Here is a 24,815-nt window from a genome sequence, read left to right as displayed (position 1 = left end):
TCGCCCAATCATTCACTCAATCGTTTACCAACTCATCCACTCACATGACCCAGCTTCTCTTCCACCTCGACCCCAATCGAATCCAAACACCCTCCGCTTGGGCTCCTCCTCGGTACATTTTGTAAGAACATCATCGGTAACCTCTCCATACCTTGTTCCTTCCCCCAATCCTCCCACCCCGACCCCTTCTCCTCACCCTCCCCCTTATCAATTTCCACTTCCAGGACAGGAAATTCTTCAAAGGCTTCTTTTCAAAAGTAAGTTCTGTTTTGTGTGCGTCTGAGTGTGTGCTTCTGTTCTTTTCTCTTCTTTTATTTTATTTTATTTATTTCACTTCTCATGTCTCACTTCACCCTTTTGATCACAACCTCTGAAAGCGGGAAGAGAGACACACTCTTGGGGGTGGGGTTACTTTGGATTTGTCCTGAAACGGAGACAAACACTGTACGTGTGTGTGCGTGTGTGTATGAACAGGTGGGGTGGGATAATGGTAGGGCACTGTGTGTGTGTCTGTGTGTGTGTTTGGACGTCTGGGCGCGCCCTTTCTCCCATCAGCTGCTCTTCCACGGAGCTGGAATGGAACAATGAGCAGTTTGTGTTGAATAAGTGTTGTCTGTGTTTGAGCGTGCTGTTGTCATTATCCTCGTTGTTTTAACACACTGGCCACCATTGTCCACTTCCTTTCATCATGCCTGTGTTCACATCATCCCTCTGCTTTCCTTCGTTACATTTTGGGTTCTCGGTCACACGGCAACACTGGAAACACCTACTCACGACTTCGGTCTTCTTCACTTCTTCCTTTGGAAGCTCTCACACATGGTGCCTTTTCCTCTTGTTTCCAGGTGCCGTGAGAGAGTGTGTGTGTTTGTGTTTGCGTGTTGTGCGTGTATTATTTAATAGGTATGTAAGAACGTGGGTTAAAGGTCAGTCCCTTTTTTGGGGTTAGTGGAGAGACTGGTCTTTGATCCATCTTTGGGTTTCTCACTGGTCAGTCTCTCTCCTCCCTGTGTGTTTTTTCTTCAGGCTGGGAAGAAAGCGGTTCGTGCTGTGTTGTGGGTATCAGCAGATGGCCTCCGCGTTGTAGATGACAAAACAAAGGTAATGAACGCTGAATGCATGTGCCCGCCCCAACAGTAGTCTCAGTATCAATGAGTCAAAGAAGCCTGAATATTGTTCATATTTTTCTTTACTTTTATCTATATATTTGAGAACTTAGCGTGTTTTACTTGTATGTCCAAACACAGAAAACAGACAGGAAGTACATGAGGTTTTAGAGGTTTTTACTAAAGAGGAAGTGTTTCTTAACTTGGTTGATGCAGTTCATACGGGAAAGTGAATTGTGTCATTGTGGTCTAGTGAAGCTCCCAAGCTTCCTCCTCTGATGAAATTTGGACTCCGCTGCACCTGCAAAAGTACATCAGAAGTATAAATTCAATGTTAGAGTGCCATCTGTTGGAAGTGAGTTGGTACTACATGGCACTTTTGATTAGTCAAATGACTAGGTGCTGTCATTGTACTCCAGGCAACCAAAGGCACAGCACCCCCATACCTTCAAGGCCTGATCCAACCCTACAACCCCTCCCGCTCACTCAGATCAGCTAACACAGGACGGCTGTCTGAACCTTCCCTAAAATGCCCGGGACAATGCTCCACACATCCTAGACTCTTCTCCCTCTTGGCTCCCAAACTGTGGAATTAACTCTCCATTGCAGTCAGAACTGCAGACCCACTCCCAATTTTCAGCCGTATTCTGAAGACTCACCTCTTCAGACTCCACCTCACCTCCTTGCCACCTTCTCTCTCGATTGATGCTAGCGGCTGACCAAGATATAGCTATGCAGACATCTTTGTCACTCCTTCTCATGTTTTGTTTCTTAGGTTTGTTTTTCTTGACCACAAATGTTAAGAATGTAATTTAGATTATTATTATTTAGACAGATGCCAGGTTCATATTTTACCTGGTATCCTAGTTTCTTGAGACGCTATACTGCTCTCTCTGCATTCTATGTATGTGATTATTTACCTTGCGTATTGTAACTCTGGATAAGAACGTCTGTTAAATGCCAACATTTTAATTGTAATGTTAACTCTCTCAGTGCCACACAACGAGATATCCCGAGTTTTTTCTGAATGCCCTCAGTGCCAAAACGAGAAATCCCGAGTTTTGAATTTTTTTTAGTTTTTGTTTTGGAAAAAAATGTTCAGAACCCAAGATATCATTATCTGAAGATTTGCAGCTCCATCCACTCTTTGTTTAACTTATAACTGAAAAAGGCTGTATCTCGCTTCCTAAGCACTTTTTTTTTACTGTGCCAGCAAAAAATTGCTGGCACAGTATGAACAATTTTTTTTATTTCATTGGCACTGAGAGAGTTAACAAGATAACTGTAAATGTACTCCTCCTGCAGGATCTGATCCTTGATCAGACAATAGAGAAGGTGTCGTTCTGCGCTCCAGACCGGAACTTTGAGCGGGCGTTCTCCTACATCTGCAGAGATGGAACCACACGACGCTGGATCTGCCACTGTTTCATGGCCATCAAAGACTCGGTGAGAACCCAAAACACAGAACATTGCTACTGTGTAGTAGTTGGAATAGAAGAGCATATATTTAGAATGGAGTGGAATATGATGCATTGCATCACAACAAAATGCAATACAGCAAAACAAAACATGATTGCCATGCTTTGTTTTGCCATTTATTGATTCCATTCTAATATATATTGCTATTTAAAAAAAGTACCCTTTGGATACATTTACAATGAATAGTACAAATTGTAACGTTTACGGCAAGACCTGATGGGATGGATGTTGGTTGTTTTTCTGTCCTTCCTCAGGGTGAGCGTCTGAGCCATGCGGTGGGTTGTGCCTTTGCTGCCTGTCTGGAGCGCAAGCAGAAGCGAGAGAAGGAGTGCGGTGTGACAGCCACCTTCGATGCCAACCGAACAACCTTCACCCGCGAGGGCTCCTTCCGCGTCACCACGGCAACTGAGGCAGCCGAGAGGGAGGAGGTCATGAGGCAGCTACAGGATGCCAAGAAAGGTCTGCATGTTTGCGTGTTTATACAGGTCTTTGTTTTTATGGTACCACTTCCTAGTAGTGCTATGTTCTTAATAAATAATACATACTAGCTGAGAAAGGTCTAAATTTGTGCTTTTATGAATCAGTGGATGATCTGTATTAACTCTCTCAGTGCCAAGCCCCGAGTTATCCCGAGTTTTCTCTGAATACCCTCCCTGCCAGAACGAGAAATCCTGAGTTTTTACTTTTTACTGTGGTCACGCTATTCTGTTTATTTTTCATGATCACTTTCACTTTCTGATTCCTTCAGACTCATTGGGTTCCGGTTTCATGACGCAGATTCCGTTTCCGGTTCTCTTTTTTTTTCCCGCGGTCATTTTCGGCCAGAATAGGGAAAGTCAAGTTTTTTCACACGGTATAAAAAACGAACGCAGAGCTCCACTTCTATTTTCTATAGTCTGGGTGACGAACAGTCATCGTAGTCGTGTATCACATCATTTTAAGGCCGATCAGGGATTGTCGAAAATGCCACATCCGGTTCATGACCGGATGTGACGTGAGCCTGTTTGGGAGGGGGCGAGCGAGTCAGCGAGGTGCTCAATGTGTCGATTTGCTGCTCTCTGCTGGTACAACTGTCCTATGTGTTTAAAACCGCAATCAGAGAATTTATTTGAGTGAAAAATTACAACATTAAAAAATTTAAAAACACGCAAATCGCTGGCACTGGGGGAGTACTTTATGAAAATACTCTTGGCAGTGAAAGAGTTAATGTGTCCTCTTACTTTCTGGGTGAAAGGTTTTTGTGTAGCTCAAGGTTAGGCTAGGAGTGTGACTGAGCAGCCTCAGCTAGGGATTAAAACCCACTGGGGCCACCTGTGTTAAGATGTATGCACCACTTTGGATTTATTTGGTCTTAATGCTTTGTTGCTGAAATAATACAAGCCAATGCCTTCCCTCTCTCCACTGGGCCAGCATTATATTGATAAGCCACTTAAAATATGTAAAAAATGTTATAGACATCTGCGTTATATGACGATTAAATAAGTTATATCTGTTATTAATGCAACCATATGCCTTGTTTAAATATGAAATTATTTACTTCCTAATGTAAAACTGGTCTCTTTAGGCATACACATCCCATACACATCCTATCGTAATTTATAGGAAGACATATTAGAAATATATATATAGAAATATTTGAAATATTTTTTAACTTTTTGCCCTACGATAACCTGCCCAAAGTAGGGATGCCAGGTTGAAAGTAGTTAGATCGGTCTAGTTTAAAATATATATATATGTTGCTGTCCGGCAGAAACCAGCAAACTCCATTTTGACGCTTTTGCATTTTTTTCCATCAGGGCCATTGAACACCCTTTACGTCTGTGTGTTGGTAAAAAAAAATATTGAACCAATGGAAAAGCATTAAAAAGCGCTTCTGACAAAACCAGCTAATTCCATTGGATCCTCAAACTTTCTGCTCAACCAGCTAACTCCACCGGAGTTAGCTGGTTTTGCTGACTCCAGGCTCCACCCCCTTTTCACCTCCAACCTCATTGTGAGCTTGGAGGTCCATTCAGCTGTTCTTATCAATGATGAACAAAACCTCAGTCCTAACTCCACTTTTTTTCATTTCCTGAAAAATGAACATTTTGGAGTTAGCTGGTTTCTGCCGGACAGCAGAGATATATTTAACCAATGAAAAGTATTGTCAAGAGCTTGTGACTAAATAATCATTACATTGGATCCACTGGAACACAGGTTCTTTTTTCCATTTCCGAAAAACGGTTTTGGACATAAAAGGTTTCTGCCCCACAGCAATGATATGTTGTGTTTTGCTATGTTATAGCAAAAGTTATTCTTTCCTTTGGCTTATTTTTGACCTTTTCTCTTAACTATTAATTAGCCCTTTCCCCAGCATTAGGGACTGACTGTCATTATGGTCAATGTAGCATTCTTTTATTTTACATAGCTTTTCCAGAATGTGTTTATGAGAACATCAACTAAACATTAGCAGTGAGAGGTATGAAACATTAAAGCCACAGGGAAGTCACAGAGTAATGTAATTGAGGCTAAAGGTCAATAAATGCTCCTTCCGACCTCGGAGAAAAACTTCCGTCCGAGGACTTGATCACCCTCTCTATTGCCATAGTTTTGAGTTTTGAAAATACCAAAGGATTTGTTTTATACATTGTTGTTTTGACTGTATGGATAATTCTTGATTTTTAGACATTTTCTGCCTTGGCTGGACAACTGTAATCTCATCTAGTCGTTTCTAATGTAAATCTGATCACCCCTTCCTGCAACAGGTGAGACGGACATAAAGGCTGCTGTCCCTGTGAGCTCGGCCTCGAATGCTGCATTCGAGGCAGCCAACTCCTCAAATGCCCAGACAGGAGGCTCCCCTTCATCCCCCTCCTCGTCCTCTCCACCCCTGTCAGTCGGCACCCTGGGGCCCCAGGTCATCCCCCGTCGGCATGCAACTACTGAGGCCCTGGCCAGGCAGGGCTCGTTCCGAGGATTTCCAGCCCTCAGCCAGAAGACCTCGCCCTTCAAACGGCAGATGTCGCTGCGCATGAACGAGCTGCCCTCCACCATGCAGCGCAAGACTGACTTCCCCATCAAAAACACAGGTGAGTCGTGCCATATGCTTAGGTCAACTGTGGTTTTATTTCTCACAGATGACTTTGCTTTACATTCAGTCATTTGTTTCCAAAGTAAATGCAACAGAGACTGTAAAGGAGTTCAAGCAGAGAGACAGTCACACAGCTTAAGGGATAGTTCACCCACAAAATGATTTCTCCGGTAGGAGACTCAAAAGGTCTCCAGAGACTCCGCCGGTCATCAAATTATTGGCATAGGAATGCGACAAAAACAAAGAAATCTCCATGAATTCAAGGCTTCATGGGGTGTGTAATTGATAGAAAACAAGTCTTTTTTTTTTCACCAACAACACCTACAAGAAGTAAATGGAATTTCACCCACAAACCACTGTAACTTCACCTGCCACTGTGATTTGATTTACAAGCCTATTAGATCTTCAGAACTGAAATCTTCTACCTCCTCATAATATCTGCCAAAGTGGCAGGTAGCGCAGACAAATCAACCAGCCACAGCCAAGATTTGTTCCCTCAAATCTCCTTTTGCTTTTTTTGCTCAAAGGAAAGTGGGTGGTTGATCTCTCCCCTTCATATTTTCATCTTTATTTTGGCACATAGTTTGATTAGCTGAGTGGAAGAAGGTGTAGGGGAGGAACATCCAACAGAGGTCCTGTCCTGTGTTACCCTTTGTTGGACTGACATATGCTTCATTAGATCTGTTCTCTGGTGTTCCTTTCGCAGTCCCAGAAGTAGAAGGAGAATCAGACAGCATCAGCTCGCTGTGCACCCAGATCACCTCAGCGTTCAGCGGGGCCCCAGAGGACCCCTTCTCCTCTGTGCCGATGCCTAAACCGGCCTCGTCCCCACAGTCTCCTGTCGCCCCAGGTAACCTCCAAATGACTACCAAATTAAGGACTTACCTGTCCCAGATGGGTAATTTAGTTTGCACTGTGGCTTTAACAGAACACATGTTCACAACAGACACATTAGACAAAATTTACAGAAAATATAAAAGCCATTTTAAATTGGCTTAATTAGACGCATTAATTGAATAGGGTAAAGTGCAGAAAGTTACAGAGGGAAGTGGAAACATGGAGTGTTTCTGTCTATTTAAAATGTAATCTGTGTTAGCATAACACTTTCTCAAATGTATAACATTAATGTGTGCAGGTATGTATGTCTGATGCATGTAAAGACTGATCATTTATTTGCATGTGAATGTTACTGCATGTCTAATATTTAGCTTATGCTACGACATCCACATCACAAGCTTGCCCGTTCTAGCATATATCTCTTATCTGCTGTAGTGAACGGCACAGCTCCCGCCTTCCCTGTTGCGACTATTGCAGCTACTGCTACCGCTAACCCCCCAGTTCTGCCCCCTCCACTGCCTGCTCGAGACACTAACCCCTGGGCTAAGAGCCCAGCAACGGCCCCTGCCTCAGCCCAGCCAGGTAAGCAAGAGGGAGAGGTTCACATGTGTCTCATTCACATGTTAATGCATGTCATGTGAGTATGCTCTGGGAGTATGCAGTTGAAATGAAATCCAAACTCGTATGCATGTTCCTAGTTGGTCTTGCACTAGACTCTCACATGTTGGCTATCACATTTTTCATTCTGTCCCTCTGTAATTCAGAAGCCTCAAAATGATTAGTAAAAGTTGAAAAGTGCGCTTCTCGGAGCACAGATCTCCGCCAGGCCTGGTTGCCTACCCAGGGCTCTGTCAGTCATGGGGTGCTGCAATCAGGACACAAGAAAGCGTGTTTCTGGCACTCCCTATGGGCATGCACCGCGGTGGATTTGAACCCCCAACCTCCGGTGGTGGGCAGCTGTTTTCTGGTCATCCTGTGGAAGATGACAGCTTCCTCTTCCTCAAATGTTATGGGACTGAATTACAGACAGCATTCAAACATTTTGGAAGAGATAGGTTGGCTTGAGAGACTGCTATTGCACTGACTTTCTATGAAGTCTGATTGTCCCTGTATTTGGGGCAGGTACCGGTATATACTCTAAAGATTCAGTGATTTCAATGTTAAAGGTGGTGTAAGTGAACAGACAAAATTGTGACTGGAACACTAACTGGAAGCTGATGAATGAGCTTTTATCCAATCAGGAGGTTCTCTCTCGTGATTGGATAAAATTATTTATGAAGAGCTGGAGCGATAGGGAGACTCCTGTTCCTGAAAAAACACTGAATACCAATGATTACTTGAATATAGAGCTTTAACTTTTTAGTTTTAACTTTTTTTTTCCTTTTTACAAAAAAATACCACCTTTTAATATTTCTGTACCAATTTTACCAACACACACTCCTGCTCATCCAATGGCGCTGTTGCTGTTGAGATTAAATAAGTTGTTTTCCATTCATCATTTCATTCACTCCTGTTAACTGCTTTCTGTCAACAGGAAGTGATTGGGCGACCCCGAACCTGGTGATTGTGGTCCCACCCACATCTTCTCCGGTCTTGCCCTCCCACAAACGCACGCCGTCGGAAGCCGACCGATGGTTGGAAGAAGTGACCAAGTCTGTCCGAGCACCACAGCCCAACCCTATAATTGCGGCGCCGGCAGTCCCTGCCCATCCTTTTGCCTCCCCAGTGCCTGTGGCCTCCGTAGCCCCCGTGGCCTTCATGTCCTCGCTACCCACCGCCGCAGTGCCCATTCTGCCCCCTCGCCAGCCAACCTACCACACCCAGGCTCAGGCTCCCTATCCGATGTCCAATGGCCTGCCGTTTTCCCAGCCCAACGTGCCCGTGGTTGGCATCACCCCATCGCAGATGGTGGCTAATGTGTTTGGCTCGGCCGCGCAGCCTCAGCCGCCCTTCTCGGTCCCTGTCCCGCCCATTGCCACCATACCACAGTATGACGCCCATACCGCAGTTGCTATCGGCAACGTCAGTCCATTCAGCAAACCCCTGCAGTCGTCTTCGGCCATCCATGTCCCCGTCCCCGCCCCAGCTCCCTTCCAGCCGTCTAACGGCACTGCGGCCTTCAACGGGGCAGATGGCTGGGCCTCTGCCTCCCACGCCTCAATACCGGCTCCGTCCTCCCCGGCCCAACAACCCCCCTCCCAGCCGCCGGCAGACGCCTTCGAGGCCCAGTGGGCCGCACTGGAGAGCCGATCCCGCCAGCGCACTACGCCCTCGCCCACAAACCCCTTCTCCAGTGAGCTGCACAAGACCTTCGAGATCCAGCTCTGAGGTTTTGGGGGAGGAAGTGGGGGTTTAGCGTTTGGGGGAGCAAAGATAAGGAAAAGGACCGGCTGATGATAATACATTGAGTAGAGAAGGCTGGGAAGAGACCGGAGAGAAGGGCGGAGACTGGACACTGCCCTCTATCTCTCTCTCTCTCGCTCTCTCTCTCTCTCTCACTGCTTCTGTGGGCAAGCAGAGAGGGGAAAAGAAGCTAGGAGTATAATAAGTGGGGCATTCAGTAAATCATTATGGGAGCAATAGCTCTGGACAAAAAACAACAAGTGGCAGTCATTAAGGGGCGCAGCTCACCGGGCATTTCATTAGCATCTGTATTATATTTGTTTTTGTCATCGCTTCGGATCGGCCGTGGTTGTGATCACCCTGTGGAGAGAGCGGAGCTGAGCGCCCACTCTAACCCCCTCCTCTCAGCCCCTACTATCTCAGGAGGGACACATAACGAGCAACTCGATTCAGGTGTAGTGCCTCCTATCCCTCCCCTGTTACCCACCTCCTTCCCTCTCCCCTAACGCAGCTCCTAACCTCCCCACCTCACACCCCCATTCCCCCTGGTTTGGCAGGAGACGAGACTCTTCCCTCACCTGGCAGATGAACTGCTGTAAGCACTGAGACGAGAGAACTGAGCTTCCAAGACAGACCAGAGGTTCTCATTAAAAAGAAGAAAATAGACTTCAAAATCAGAAGAATAAAGAGAGAATGCCAAAATCTTTATTTTTATGCATTAAGTATATTTTAAATAGCTTTGAAAATCTTAACAGAAGAGTTGTAAGTAATCTTGCCAAAGGCAAAGGCTAGCTACAGTGAGATGAGTGGATGTGCGTGTATACAAGAAATGACCATATATATTATACATGAATATATATATATATATGTATCTATAAAGAATCTATCCAGTACACAGGCTCACGACAGTGCTAATTTGTAATGTGATGTAAAGAGAGGTTGTGTGAAGGGACAGCTGCTTTACGTTGATGTTTTTTATTTGGGGGTTTTACCTTCTTTCTTTTTTTTCAAAGAAAATTATCTATATTGCCGTTCATTGCATCCTATGATTGGATGTTCAGCATCACACTGTAAATATAGGGTATCATTGCAGAAACAATCAACGCCCAGAAAACGGTGCCGGTGCCAGACTGGTTGCCTCTTATACCAGTGGCTCTCTCTTTACTATCTTTTTTTTAATTATTGTTTTAGTACTCCTCAGTACTTCTTAATTCATCTGTCTTAATTGTCAGTCTTCATTTCATTTGTTGCAATATCCTCATTTTGTATTTTAACACTATGCCCACCCCTAACCCCCCCACCCGCTCTATCTTGTTTTTAAATAGTTGATTTCTAAATTTATGTTTTGCACAAGCACTAAACATAGTTGATTATTTGACCTCACAGGGGACTATGACGTAGTCTGTGGCTGCATTATCTATAAAAGCTGTGGCCAAAAGACAGGGTTGCTCTGGTCGCCCCCTGTAAAGCTACTAGCTACTGTACCACAAAGTAGCTACCACTATAAAGCTACAATGGGTGTGATGGTTTTGGTCTACTGTTTGCAGCTGAAAGGACAGGGGAGATTCAATCAGTCTGTCTTTCATGGTCTGATTTTGCTTCGTCAGGCTTTTATTGTTTTGTTTTTTTAATCAAACCTGTGAATATGATCTATTCTCTGATCTTTTGTTTTTGCATTTTGTAATTATTTCATTTATTATATTCCACTTCTTTCCGGAAATATTGAAGCTAAAAGATTGAATAAATTGATGGTGGTAGAGGAAAAAATGTATTTGTTTGTGTTATTTACTATTATGTTTGTGTGTAGCACTGCATACTTACCCCGGAAACTTCAACAGTGACTATCCTAGATGGAGGAGACAGGAACACTCATATCTGTGTAATGTGTGTATAACTAAAGTTTGTTTCACATACAAAAGTTGAATTTGAGCTGAGCACCAACTTGAGTACAGTACCTTAAACTGGAAGAAAGCTGACTGGATGAAGGACACCCTTGATACAGTGAAACCTCTTTAAACATGGCAAGGCGGACATGGGTGACACACAAGAACAAGTGCCCCAATAGCAGCCCCCGGAGGCCATGTTGCTTCTTACGATGTATATGATAATGTTTGTTCAGTATGTTTCCTCTCTGTGATTAGATGTTAGGAGAGAGTGCTGAATCATAGCCACTAGACAATGGGAATCTCCCTGTATAAATGCATACATATATTAAAGGTTTCATGACGTTCAGTTTTACCACACATTAAAAGTCTTTGTCATGGTCCTTCAAACGTGTATAGAAAGTTTTAACAAAAAATTCCACTCCATTGATCCATGGCAGGTGTTTTTCTCTCACATTTATAAAGCCTTTTCAACTGCAATGAAAAAATAAATCTTTGCCTGCGGGTGTCGCTGGTGAGGGATTTTGCCTGTCAATCATCGCCTCTGCTCCGCCCCCCCGAAAGGATAGGGGAGGGGCGAGGAGGAGTGGGCGGGATTAATCGGCTGTGACCTCACTGCCGAAGAATCAGAATCAGTTTTATTGTCACATCACAGGTTTACAAGGTAAAAAAGTGGGTGAAATTCTTTTTTGTACATCGTTCCCATCGCAACGTTAGTTTCCATAGAAAGAAGAGGGGGGGGGAGAAGAAGAGGGTGGGGGGCAGGTGGGAAGGAGATCAAAACAAGAGAGCAACAGAAGGCCAGACAAGTTATCTACATATTTACAAATTACCTGAGATAATAAAAAAATAAAAAAAATAAAAAAAAACTAAACTAAGGTGCCTGAGCATAGCAGCAATGTATTGTATACTGTGCATGTTATACTTATACTGTGCATGATAGACAATGGACGTTAAGGTGCTTAGAGGAAAAGGAGCACAATAAAAAAAGACCCAAAAAAAGTCAGTGCGTTATACAAGGGATTAAGGTGCAAAAGGTCAGTGCGTGTCCACCTAGAGTGGACTGACCCTAGTATAATCCGCAAGTAGCTCCATGAGGGAGTGCAACAAAAAGTCATTTGTACCTGGTGTAGTCCACAGGTGTGTCCGAGGGGGGGGCTAAAGTCCAAGTCATTGTCCCTGGTATAATCCACAGGTGTGTTCAGGAAGAGCCAGAAAAGTCTGCGCCGCCTGCTGTCAGGCTGCTGAACTCATCCAGGCTTATGCCCCATTCAGCATTCTGACAGCAGCTGGATTGAAACTACACCAAAACCTGGTGGTGGAACTCTTGATACTGCGGTAGAGCCCCTTGCCCGGTCGCGGTCGTTGTAGGGGGTTGAACAGTCTGTGACTTGGGTGGTGCTTGTCCTTGATGATGCGCTTGGCTTTGACCACGCACCGCTTTTTGTACAGTTCCTGGAGCGCTGGGAGCTCGATTCCCATTATCCGCTCCCATTATCCGAAGGGCCATGCTCAGATTACTTTTCAGCCTAATTATTCAGAAAAACCCAGACCACAGAAAATCCACTGAATGTTCAAAGTTCAGATTTTTTGGCTGTAATTGAGGTCATAAAACCCCCCAAAAAACATAAAAAAATTAAAAAGTGAAAATGAATGTCATAGAACCTTTAAGTAAATGTTAGCAAGTAGAAGAGGAAGACTGAAGCAGAGGTGGAGACCAAGTGGAAGGGGAGAATTGATTGATTGAATACTTTATTAACAGTTTGCAGATTGTAAGGTTCATACTCAGTATAGGGTGTGATCTCAGACAACTGTACTATATTCTACCCTCCAGTCCTGCGGCTGCTATCACTTCTTGGGTGTGTCCTGTTCCACCATCTCAGGTTTTTGTAGGCAACACTCTACAGCTTAGGCAACTTAACATCTCTCTCTCTCATTGTCATGATACAAAAGCATATGAAAAAGATATGCACATCCCCACAGTTCTTGGAAAATGGTACACTGGACCAAAATTATTCAAGTAAAATGGAAGGGAATGTCCTCCCATGCTTTATTTGAACCTGATGAAACCCTTGCCTGGGCGAAAAGTTCTTGTTTGTTAGATTAAACAAGCAACTAAGCATTAAACAAGTGAGACCTGTAGTATCGTGTGCGGACATACAAAAGCAAACATGCACATACACAAGTATTAAATATTTCAACTAGGGCAGGCCTATGGATCAAAGTTGCTCACTGCAGTAATTCAGCATGGCCTGTCAGAGAGGATGATATATAACGGTATTTCTACTTATGTTATGAACAATAATATATATGCCTACACAATGTTGCCTTACATATTAAACCTAAAGTAGGAACCCAACGCCTACATCCGTCCACTCCCCAAACAACCCATTTGGTCCATCCATCCACCCGGTAACGGGATAGGTGGGCACCAAGGAAGAGTGGGCACCTCTGCAAAGTAAAGCATACATGATTAGAACATGCTTAATAAATGTTCGACCATTTAAGGTCTAATAATTCTACAATTGCTACAACCTGTATATCCAGTCATTTTGGGGCATAGAGGTTGAAGGATAAAACTAAGTCTGATAATGATGGACCATGCATGTTCACATCATGTATACTTTACATTACTTAAAACCACTTTTCAATGTATAATTATTTTTAACATTTTGGACAAAATAGCCAATTTTACATCGAGGTGCCCAGATGTCCCTAAGTGCCCACCTATTCTGTATCCACCCACCATCCATCCACTGGCGGCGCTATCTGCCCATCCCAATTCATCCAACGTTGCCATGTCGGCTTATTATAAGCGACTTTGAGCTTCTTTTTCTGTAAAGTTGCTTGCGATATTTTTGGGCTTGTTTGTTTCTAAAGTGTACTTGTTTATTTGGGCTTGCTTCCTAATTTTGTAATTATTATTTAAACCAGTGGTTCTCAAATATGTTCATGAAAATGTTTTGTGCCATAGGGAGCATTTTATTTGTGCTGTTACCATGTTTCAAAAAATATTCGAAATGCTCCACATATTGAAAATAGCAGAAATAGCAACAAGCTCACAACGCGTCGCCTGCGTGTATATATTGCTTGCTATATGTGATGCATATAGGTTTAAAAGTGCTCATGTGACCTAAGTTGCTTCTTTTCTTTTCATAGACATGGTTCCTTATTACTCTCACAAAACCTGGCAACACTGCATATCATCCCAGCATCATTATAAATACGGGCCGGAAGACATGGATGGTAGGGCAGGTAGGCACTGGGCAGACAGTTAGACACTAACGTGCATGTGGGTGAGATCGGCGCTGTGCTGCATGTGTGAAACGCAAAGGTAAGGTGTGAAATACAAATACATAAGGAATAACCGAAGGCATGTTTTAATGTTTCTAAGGGTTTTAAGGTGTGAAACATATAAGGAATAATAGCCGAACAGACAGTGTATTTCTAAGGTTTTTAAGGTGAGAAATATGTAAGGAATAACCGAGTGTTTGTCCCGGTCTGTAAACCAAACCTCCTACTGTGTATTCTCTCTTGAGTTTGAACTCCCTGCAGCTTGTTGGTTAGCCTAGCAGTGTTGCCAGGTCTGCTTATCTTAAGCGACTTTGGGCTTGTTTTTTCTGTGAAGATGCATGTAAATATTGGTGAGCTTGTTTCTAAAGTGTAGTTGCTTATTTGGGTAAAACATTTTCCTGCAACGACCCCCAAATTGTATGTTTTGTCTGCGGACTGAAAATATTTTGGGGACCCGTGTCGGAGTCGTTTTTAAAATATTTCACTTTTTAAAAATGTTCTCATGTGGCCCAGTTGCTGCTTTTTAGGGCTTGTTTTCATAGACCTGGTTGCTCATTTCTCTCTCAGAATATGGCAACGCTGCCCTGCAGTTCGTCAGTTAGCCTAGCTTAACCTCAGTGAATGGCAGCAGCAGAACCTCGTATATCGACGTTTACTTGGAGTTGACACGCGTTCAGGTGACAACAACGAGATGGATGAAAGGATGGAATGAAGTCTGTGTGTAGTGTACGCTTTGTCCTCCGTGTCGATGATTGTAAACGTTGTTATACCTACTGCTAACTGGCTAACGTTAGCAGCCACTAGGCTAACGTAAATAGATGAGAGTATGGGTATGTATGGAGGTGATGTTTTCAGTGTCAGCAGGTAGTCCTTTTTTTCTCGGGTAGCTTTAACAGTTTCAATGCTGTGATGTTTGATTTTAGTCAAAACAGACCATGCCTCCCGTGAGTGTGTCTGTGCAGTGTTGACAGCAGTGGTGTAAAGTAACTAGTACATTTACTCAAGTACTCTATTTTTTTACTTTATTGGAGCATTTCCAAATTTCAGTGCTTTTACACTCCCATTACATCTCAGAGGAAAGTGGAAACTATTGTACTTTTACTCCGCTACAATTCTTTGAAAACTTTAGTCACTTTGTATATTTTGATTATTATTACAAAACGATACAGGCCATTTGAAAATAGCCAATTTACAAGCTCACAATGCTGCGACGCATTGTGAGCTTGTAGATCTGCCATTTTCAAAAGAATTGTGTACATTTGAAAACTTGGGAAATGGGACATTCTGCATAATGAGTACTTTCTACTTTTGGTACTTTTGTAGTTCTACTCAAGTAAATTTTGAATTCCGGACTTTTACTTTTAACAGAGTATTTCTACATTGCAATATAAAAACATGTTGTACTTTTTCCACCACTGTTTGACAGGATGTTTGTTTATGGTTTACAGGGGGATGCAGAATTACTAAGGAGCCCATGCATTGACTTGGCAAAAGGTAGCGTTTTGGTGTTAATTGTAAGGCTCATCGCATGTTGATCTGGCCACCAATTGCAACAACACTCACAACTGTGTTACCATTCTAGGTTTGCAATTTTCCATCCTGCTGAAGAAGACAAATACCACTAAAAGCTGTGATGACACCACGAGGATCCCTAACCACCATTCTAACGACAATGCTAGGAGCCTCTTTGGGAGGGCTTTTATTATGGCGGGTGTTTCGGACGCAGAGAAAGAAGCTGCCTCCCGTTCAGGAGGTAGCTCAACTTGTGTCGTGTCCTGTCAAAGAAGTTTATTTTGTGGAGTGTCAGTCTACACAAATAGAAGTTCAACCTGTGTCTACACAAATGGAAGTTCAACCTGTGTCTACACAAATGGAAGTTCAACCTGTGTCTTCATCAAGTCCTATCAAAAAAGATGAGGCCTTGGAGTGTCAGCCTACGCAAACACTACATTGCATTGAAATGGAGATCGAAGCTGTTAATTGTCAAACTGCAACTGCACAACTGTCTCCTTCTGTTCGGCTGCCGTCTCCTGAGCAGCTGCTGGGGGTGAAGCCAGTGATGGTGCGCTCTGAAGAACAGTGGGACCAGCTGTGGCCCTCGCTGCAAAAGGAACTGTCACTCTTCCCAGTCCTCGGCCTCGACTGCGAATGGGTAAAGCACAACGGCGTAAGACATAAGCTTTTTGCATGAAGATGCTTGCCTTCTTGTTTTAATTTCTATAGGTGCTTGTTTGGTGCTGCTAGTTGTTGGCGGTTTGGTGAGCTCTTCCGTGTTATCTGACTGTGCAAATTACTAACTTCCTCATCTTCCTCTACATTTCTGTCATTGTATTAAAACATTTGTTTTGTATTTTGTTTTGTTTTCCTGCACTAGGTTTCAGTAAATGGCAAAATCTCTGCAGTCTCCCTGCTGCAGATTGCGACCTACTCAGGGCTGTGTGTACTGGTGAGGCTGGTGTCCTTTCGTGGTGGCCAGCAGTCCTTCCCACTCAGCCTGATTGAAGTGCTCCGCGACCCCCATATCCTGAAGGTTGGCGTGGGCTGCTACGAAGACGGGAAGCGTCTGACCCGGGACTACGGCATGTCTTTGGGGTGCACGGTCGACCTGCGCTACCTTGCCTTAAGACAGAGGTACAGCACTGTTGTGACTCATTTCAGGTGTCAGGCTCCTCACTGTTCAAGGATGGGACTTTGAGTTTTATTTATATTTATTTATTATGTATTCTGTTTCATTAACCCCCGTTTCCCTTTTACAGACGAGTTACATTGAATAATGGCCTCAGTCTGCAGTCGCTGGCTGCAGATGTGTTGAATGTCTCTCTGGACAAATCCCTGAAGTTGCGATGCAGTGACTGGGAGGCTGACCAGCTGACCCTGGAGCAGGTGTTTTGCTGTTCCATTGGTATTGTAACACAGGATGCTCGAAATGCATGCTGTTCATTTATGTTCCCATCTAACGAGTTTATATTTAACCCATTCAATCTGGCTTCAGAAAACTGTTAGGATTTTAGAAGGCATTTTTAAGATCGGCCTCAATTTAACAATTATTGTGTTTATGGTAAGCTTACATTTCACCTGCACAACATGCACTTAACGTTTTTTCAAAATTAATTAAAAAAATCACACCCAGTGTGAAGTGGGCGGTGTGGTCACAGTAAGTAAAGTAATACTGTGGACCAACCATTGTACACCCCTAACTTAAAAAAAACAAGTGTGGTTTTTTTTAAGTGCATAGTCCTATTTATAGGGCTATGCACATGTGTCATGTTTCCCTAGCCAATCACAGTCCTGAATAGACTGTGATTGGCCAATCACAGCGCAGGATTTGGTGTGCAAATATCCAAACCTCACATATAGGGGCGGTTTCACCGCCCAAAAATTGAGGGGCGGCGATGGCTGATTAGTATACGTGTTAAATAGCTCTGTATACTGAAAGTGCTCATTGATATAGAGTGTTTGTTCAGTAACAGGAGTCTCCATGTCTCCTGCTCTATAGTAAACAGAAGTTTGGAAGTGATGACACTAAGAAATGAGCAGACTTTTAAATTGAAGCTGATAAATGGGTACTCTTTACCACTTGGCTGAAAATGATCAACCCACCTGAAAATGGATTTTGTTTAATAAGCTATGTCCAGATATGGATACCGTTGCATTTTCGGGAAACTATTTAACATAAGTGGAGAGGCGTACTCGCATGCCCTATTTTCCTATACGGTTTGTGTTATGTACCTTGCTCATTGCTACTCACGTTAGATATTACTGCAAGCATGTGACATTCATAAGGATGGCAAGGCACGCATTTGGACAAGTTTTAACAGTGGTTTATTTTCCCCAAGTGTCAATAGTGGCAAAAACAAAGGAGACCAGACATCTCCTTAGAGACTGGAGAACTCCTGAGAATCTGAGCACCTCACTCAGCAGACTGCCAGATAATGAACAGCTCACCCCTATATAGCCCCATGGCCCCTCCCACCAGACAGAACCAATTACTCAGGGTGATTCCTAATCCTATCACTGCTGTTCACTAGCCATAAACGGACACAAATACATTATGTACATTTCATTTAGGCTTGTAGATCTTTACTTTTCAATGTAATGTCCAGTGTTCCTCTTTAACATCTTGAAAACCGTGTCCACAAACAAGATGGATTGACCCCAATTAGTGGTTGGGTTGCAGGTGTGTTTCCTGACAAACCTATTCACCTGTTTCCTAGGCTGTGTGTTTTCCACTTCCTGTCGATATCATTGGTCATCTGACCAGTTTCATTGGATTTCACACAGCCTAGGAAACGGGTGAATAAAGTGGCCTCCACCCGACCCTGATTATTTCAGGATCCAGTGCAGAGTTAGGTGAGAGAGATGAATGATTTGTTTGTCAGTGTTTGAATAAAGAACCTTGAAGTATATTTTGTTTCTGTTTGTCCACACAACCTAACAACTGGGCACCATTGATAGGCCATGTGTCACATTCATTTAATAGCATCCATCCAGCTGCAGGCTGGCAGACCTGCTGAATACAAGATCGATCGCCCCAAAACACGCTCGCCCCGAGTCAATTCCGGCGACCTCGGAATAGTCGCCACCAGGTATTCCTAAACGTAACCTCAGTAAAACTATGCCTAAACCAAACAGTGTTGAACACCGTGCTGCCGGCACGGTGTTCACACTTGCTTTCCACGGTGTTCACTCTTGCTCTCCGCAAAGACCCAGCCTGCAATGTTGTAGGTCCCAAGTAGGCATGAATGCCGAACCAACTCAAAATTAAGTGCACTTTCACACATGACACCAAAATCAAATGTGCCGATACATTGCCTGCAAATCTTGTATATCTGAGCTGTCTGTAGAGACAGGGAGACTCCTGTTGCTGAACGAACACTCTATAGCAATGAGTACTTTCAGAATGTAGTGCACAACTTTGTTTTAACCCAAAAATATCACTTACCGTACCTAAGGTCAGGTGCATACGTACCCTATACAAGTCTCTGATGCTGCCTGACGGCGAGTCTCTGGTTCAATTTCTGATGACATGGCAGCGGTGCCCCAACAGTGATGTGTCCCTTTTGTCAAGAGCTTGTTCCTGAAGGGAAATTAGTTTGTCAGCATCAGCTGACAACAGCAATATAACATTATTATTGTTACTCTAGATGACATATGCAGCCAGAGATGCCCAGGTCTCCATCGCCTTGTTCTTCCATCTCCTGGGTCTTGATCCTGAAGCCGGCTCCCCAACAACCACTGGGAGTACCTACTCTGAGCTGGCTGCCCGCTGCCAGGGCCTGATGGATGTGCCCTTCAGACACCGGATGGTTTTAGACGGAGAGGAGAAAATCGCAGATGGAGAGAGGAGACGGAGACTCCGAAAAACCATAAGTGATAGCCCAGAGTCTGGAGATCAGCAAGTCCCAGACCCTCGTAAAAACAATAAAAGAAAGCCACTCGGTGTGGGCTATTCTGCCAGGTGAGAGAGTTTGTCTCTGTCCACACTATATTTTAAAAACACCTTTTTTCTATGCATTTGGGCTTTTCATCCACATGTAAACAGGTTTTTGCCCCCTGAAAACTGACTTTTAGATAACTCGGCCATGGTGAAGATTCTTAAAAACACTATTTGCTTTGCTGTGTGGACAAGATCAATTGTTTGTTTTTGTCTGCCATCTCATGGTGTGCGCCAGATTTAGGTAGGTAGGAAATTGATACCAGACAAATAAAAATGTGTGATCAATATCCTCTGAGTACCCACTTTTACTACTCTTCTGTGCTTCTGAACAGGAAATCTCCTCTGTATGACAACTGCTTCCTTCATGCCCCAGACGGCCAGCCCCTGTGTACCTGTGACAAAAAGAAAGCCACGTGGTACCTGTCCAAAGGAATAGGAGGTATGCCAGTGAACAGACATGAATTGCAAGTAAAACTCTCTGTTAAATGATGTAACTTTAAAATACTGTGGTACTGCATATTTAGACCATTGACTATGAGTCACAGTATGCTTGACGTCGGAGCCAACAATAATATTTTCCAAAATATACCATAGTTGTATCCGACAAGTTTCTTCCAAGTAAAACTTGGAATACTTGTTGCGTTTGGTATATGTCTTTTATTCCAACACGTAACTGGCGAGACAATATTACTCTATTCGGCATTCATGTGGGGAACCGAAACAAAGCGGCGCCAACTGAAGACTGCTTTCTAGAAGGCATGGCCTAGACCGGATCACACTGGTTAGCCTGGAGGCACTGTTGATGCGAGGTTGGTCTTGAACGAGAAAAGCCTCCATACCTCCGTCACAAAATTCCACAGTGGGTTATGATATTCAAGTAAATTAACCATCAGTTCCAGTGCTGGCTGTAGCGTACACACACTCAAGTGAGTCTACTCGCCAAAACCTGCGTGAGCCATGGTGGGCGGGGTCTAGCTTCCAGAACACAGAAGTGTTCTTCTGTGGCAGTATGAAATGCTATTTGTGTGTCGGACGTTTTATTTTTCTTCCAGTTGGGGGAGCCCTCCCGAAACAAACGACTCATTTAGCTTAAACCATGTTGTATATGTTGCACTCATTGTAAATTAACTAAGAGCCAAAATGTTCCATGAATGTATTGTGTCATTGTGACCCAGAGCTCCTGAGTGAAGACCCTTTCATAGTACGGTTGCTGTTTGAACCCTCGGGACGTCCGGATTCTCATCAGGATTACTATCTCACAGCCAAGGAGAATCTCTGTGTTGTGTGTGGCAAAGCTGATTCATACATTAGGTTAGTAGTGCTTTGACATTTACTCTTTTCCCAATTTTATTTTCCTTGTGGAATTCCTTGCATTCTATAGATCAGGGGTGGGCAAACCTATTCTTGCATGAGATTTGCATTTTCCAAGACTGGTGAGATGAGATCTACCATCACCAAACAAGTGAAACCCCCACTGCTTTTGTCTTATTGTAGGCTGCTAATTATTATAATTGTATATTATACAATTATTCTAATCTAACTAGACCGGTGCCCGTCTACTCGGGAACGTATGCCCCCACCTGGGAATGCAGTACCCATTGAGTACCTGTTGTACCTATTTGTCTGTCTGTGTGCCCACTCAGAGTGTAACCTTTATTTAAACTTGGAGTACAATTGAGTGCCAGGTGTAAGGAAATATGCTCATTGGCACATCATATACGCCTGAAAAAAATAGTGCTGCATTTTGAATTTGTAGCTTGAAGAGTGCTTTTAATGATGGGAGATATTGTTAACATTGCCAGAAATGTTCAGGTACATTCTGTAACATTTATTGAATATGGTCAAAACGCAAACAAACACGATATGTAAAAAACATTGGCATGGCATTGGTCCTTTAAAGTTGGCATGGTAGCTGCAGGTTGTAATTCTCAAAGAGTCCACAAGGTGGTCACCTGTCACTATTGATTGGTACTTTGCCTGAAAGCCTTCAAGTGAGAAGACTCTTGCTCACAATTGGAACATAACCCACAATTGGAACATAACCTTTCACAATCAGTACCTGCACGGTGCTTGCTGCTGAATGAACTTTACCAACCTGCTTTGTCAAAAAGCACATTGGTGGTGTTTCTGGTAGAGATTTCAGTTCGTTCATCTTCATTTCTTCATTTCACTGAAAAAGTCTGAAGTGAAACAAAGTGTCAAGTTCCCTTTCTTTGACATCGCTGCACAGTTGCTGATCTGACATAAGTTTGTGTGATGGATAAAAGTATCTTCCTTGGGCATTGTCTTTTGTCTCATGGCGTCTTCCTGAACTAATTCTCAATACTGTTGTCTCTTCTAATTCATAGCTGTGGTTCAAAAGTAGTAGTAGGCTAGAACTAAGTGAGTCCTTCTAAAATATAGATGTTTTTATCACTTAGTTCCACAAGCACTAACTACCTTTAAAACAAAAAGTTATAGTGTTTTAAAACATAATTTATTTTTGAACTTCTTGCAACGTGTTTTTCAGTTATCCACCAGACGCATAATCCCAATTGATAACCCGAATCTCCTTAATGTGTATTGTCCTATAGGAAGAACATTGTGCCACATGAGTACAGGCGTCATTTCCCCACAGAGATGAAGGACCACAACTCTCATGACATCCTGCTGCTGTGCACCGCCTGCCATGCCGCCTCCAACGTCCACGACGGCATGCTCAAGCAGCAGCTGGCTGATGAGTACGGTGCGCCCCAGGGGTGCGAGGAGGGAGTGCGCGTGCTGGAGAACTCGGACCGGCGGCGCGTTCGCTCTGCTGCTCGGGCCCTTCTCACTGCCAGGGACAGCCTGCCGGAGAACCGACGCGAGGAGCTGGAGGCTGTCGTTAGAGGGTTTTATAGCGATGTTGAGTCTGAGGCAGAAGGTGTGCAGAGTGAGGCGGTGCTTAGTCCAGAGGCGCTGCAGACAGCTTCAGGCCTTGAGACCAGGTGAGACCCAGCTGGACCCGGTATACATTCCCAGTAGGGCAGCAAATGTGTACATTTCTCATGGTAAATCTATAGATCTGCTAGGTTAGGGTAAAATTATTGTTACTGGAGAAACCTAACAAATTGTTGTATTATATGAATGAATAAATAAAGTCCAGTATCCAAGAATGCTTTTTTAACCACCACATCCTGGCACTAAAGTCATCACTTGGGCCAAAGCAAGGCTGCATGTGCAATCAAATGTACACATTAAAAAGGATGCGCTGGGGGAAAAAATACTGTGTTTTACTATGTATTTTTGGCAAAACATGCTATTTTCAACTATGGAATGGATTACCCCGATCGGATATTTCTTTTTCCCCAAATTCTACGAGACCCCTGTGCGTGTCCATGGAAACGCACATACAGACACTGCTTGTAAAGTTGGTTAATCTTGTGGCTTCTTTTCTTTCCCTACATCTATAAAGGATTTTCAACGAGGCCTATGTGCCCCATGGGCTGAAGGTGGTAAGTACCAACGCAAAGACTGGCCTGCGCGGCCTGATGGAGCTGGAGCGTCGATGGAGACAACATTTCCTCACCACCATGAAGCCCCGCCACCTGCCCCCCCTTTGGTCTGTCGACCACAACCACAGCAAGTTCCTGTTCAAGTACGGAGAAGACCTCGCGATCCAGCTCAACTGAACCAACAGCTACCCTGGCACAGGGTGGGAAGGACAAAATGTTAGCCAGGGTGAGGAAATGTTGACTTGCTCATTCACAAGTCTGAAAGGATTGACCCCCCCCCCCCATGAAATAATATACCCCGGTGTCTGAATGAACTCAAGTCTACCACCCTGGTGTTTGAATGAACTTGAACCAGAGACCAGCTGGCCCAAAACCCAAGAACAAGGAGATTAAGAGGAACGCCAGCCACTTAACTTATTAAGAACACTAACTCCACAACATCATGTTGGAAATAAATGTGATTATACGTGGACACTTATTTTTGTATTTAAAAAGGAAAAGGGGAAAAAAAGAACAAAAAAATCAAAAGGTTATAGAATAAGATTATTTTAGAATTTGTTGCAGCCATCTCTGGAATTTCTCCCGAAATTATAGTTACCCATGCAGATTTGCGGCCCTAAAACTATTGTTAAAAATATGTTTGCAAATTTGTTTGCTTTGCAGAGAAAATGGCTTCAGTTTTGAACTCCCCCCCGGTGTTACAGTCTGTGAACTCCCCCTTGTTTCAGTCTGTCTTATGACAAGAGATCAGGATTTGTGTTTACGAAGGCGTCTTGAGAGTTCAGTTTCTCAGCTTCCTATATTCAAAAGTTGTGAACTTGGACTCAAAAGGCTTCTGAGAATCCCTACCTGTGATGATATGAATTAAATTCTGATGATTATCAGGATGTATTTGGAAGGGGAGAGAAAGCGGAGCTGAGAAAAGTTGAATGAATGGAAACTCAAAAACACTCTGAACTGTAACGTCAACATGTCTTGCATCTGGTCCCCTCTTCAGTTAGGACACCTCAATGGCACGTGTTTTAGTGTGCCTCTTAACCCCCTAACATGATGAGACTTGACACGGAATCGGAACATGAGCTCATTGCGATTTCTTTTTTTTACTAGCACCATTCCAACTATTTTAGAATTTGTGTCATAAGCTTAATTGTCTTTACTTGAATTTGACTATAAGAAGAAAATATGCCAATTCATTATATTTGTTTTCAAAAACTAGCTGAATTATGACAATGGCCTTAAAACCAAAACCCTCTTTTGGCAGTGCATAGTTTATTCATGTTTGAGCATGGCTGCATTTATTTATACTAAAACTTTAAATGGTCAAACCAGCAGATTTATGTTATTTGTATTTGTCCTGATCAAACCCTTGGTTCACCGTTTGTTCCCTTTAATTGAAAGTGAAATAAAGTAATATTTGTATTCTCCAGTGCAAATGTTTGTAATCCATTCATTGTGGAGGGTGTGAGGCAACAACAATGACTACAAAACATTTTCAGTTTTTTTTTTTTATTTCTTACAAAATCACAGTTTAATAAATAGTCTGTAAAAATGAGTACAAAAGTGTTTAGTTAACATTTTATATATGAATCACTCATGACATTCAGGTCAAAGGAGTGTTGAGTTGGATTATGTTTTTTTTTTCTTCTCGTTTACAATCTAGTTTTGCTGAATTAAGGCCTCTTGATTTTGGCATCAGAACAATCTGTTAGACAAATGATTTCTGGTTTCTGAAGTTGTTTACAACATGGGCTCCCCTGGTTTCACAGTCCAGTCAGAAACTAAACATTTTAAACGCAATGCAAAATGGCTCAACATGCAGATGTGACTTCTGTATGAGCATGTTTCAATAATGACCAGTGTTTTACACTGCAGACATGAAAATGAGAATGGCACATG

General features: G+C 43.2%; 2 protein-coding genes across 8 annotated transcripts in view; both read left to right on the top strand.

The window, feature by feature from the left end:
* The window catches only part of numb (NUMB endocytic adaptor protein), a 69,189-nt gene extending 58,590 nt beyond the window's left edge, over positions 1-10,599 (top strand). For 3 of the 5 annotated variants that reach the window (XM_080414977.1, XM_080414978.1, XM_080414979.1), the window contains 8 exons: positions 225-257; positions 1,024-1,098; positions 2,409-2,549; positions 2,837-3,041; positions 5,327-5,650; positions 6,359-6,502; positions 6,925-7,071; positions 8,024-10,599. In XM_080414977.1, coding sequence (XP_080271103.1) covers positions 225-257; positions 1,024-1,098; positions 2,409-2,549; positions 2,837-3,041; positions 5,327-5,650; positions 6,359-6,502; positions 6,925-7,071; positions 8,024-8,817 — 1,863 coding nt within the window. In that variant the 3' untranslated portion in view covers positions 8,818-10,599. The remainder of the gene's footprint in view (positions 1-224; positions 258-1,023; positions 1,099-2,408; positions 2,550-2,836; positions 3,042-5,326; positions 5,651-6,358; positions 6,503-6,924; positions 7,072-8,023) is intronic. The other 2 variants (XM_080414980.1, XM_080414981.1) reach the window with 2 other exon arrangements.
* Positions 10,600-13,953: 3,354 nt separating this feature from the next.
* exd2 (exonuclease 3'-5' domain containing 2) lies at positions 13,954-24,343 on the top strand. Of its 3 annotated transcripts, none has more exons than XM_080414950.1 (10): positions 13,954-14,049; positions 15,458-15,503; positions 15,592-16,161; positions 16,384-16,640; positions 16,766-16,892; positions 19,154-19,467; positions 19,779-19,885; positions 20,622-20,757; positions 22,020-22,412; positions 22,880-24,343. In XM_080414950.1, the coding sequence occupies exons 3-10, from the start codon at positions 15,643-15,645 to the stop codon at positions 23,094-23,096; spliced, it is 2,070 nt and encodes a 689-aa protein (XP_080271076.1). In that variant the 5' UTR covers positions 13,954-14,049; positions 15,458-15,503; positions 15,592-15,642; the 3' UTR covers positions 23,097-24,343. The 3 variants fall into 3 exon arrangements, with proteins under 3 accessions (XP_080271076.1, XP_080271074.1, XP_080271075.1); XM_080414948.1 differs by having other exon boundaries at positions 15,592-16,176; XM_080414949.1 differs by lacking the exon at positions 15,458-15,503 and having other exon boundaries at positions 14,030-14,049; positions 15,592-16,176.
* The last annotated feature ends 472 nt before the right edge of the window (positions 24,344-24,815 follow it).

This window comes from Gymnoscopelus braueri (genome assembly GCF_963280865.1).
Source record: "Gymnoscopelus braueri genome assembly, chromosome: 19".
Classification (NCBI taxonomy): Eukaryota; Metazoa; Chordata; class Actinopteri; order Myctophiformes; family Myctophidae; genus Gymnoscopelus; species Gymnoscopelus braueri.
The sequence above is the reverse complement of the archived record's forward strand: the minus strand, read 5'-3'. Positions and strand labels throughout refer to the sequence as shown.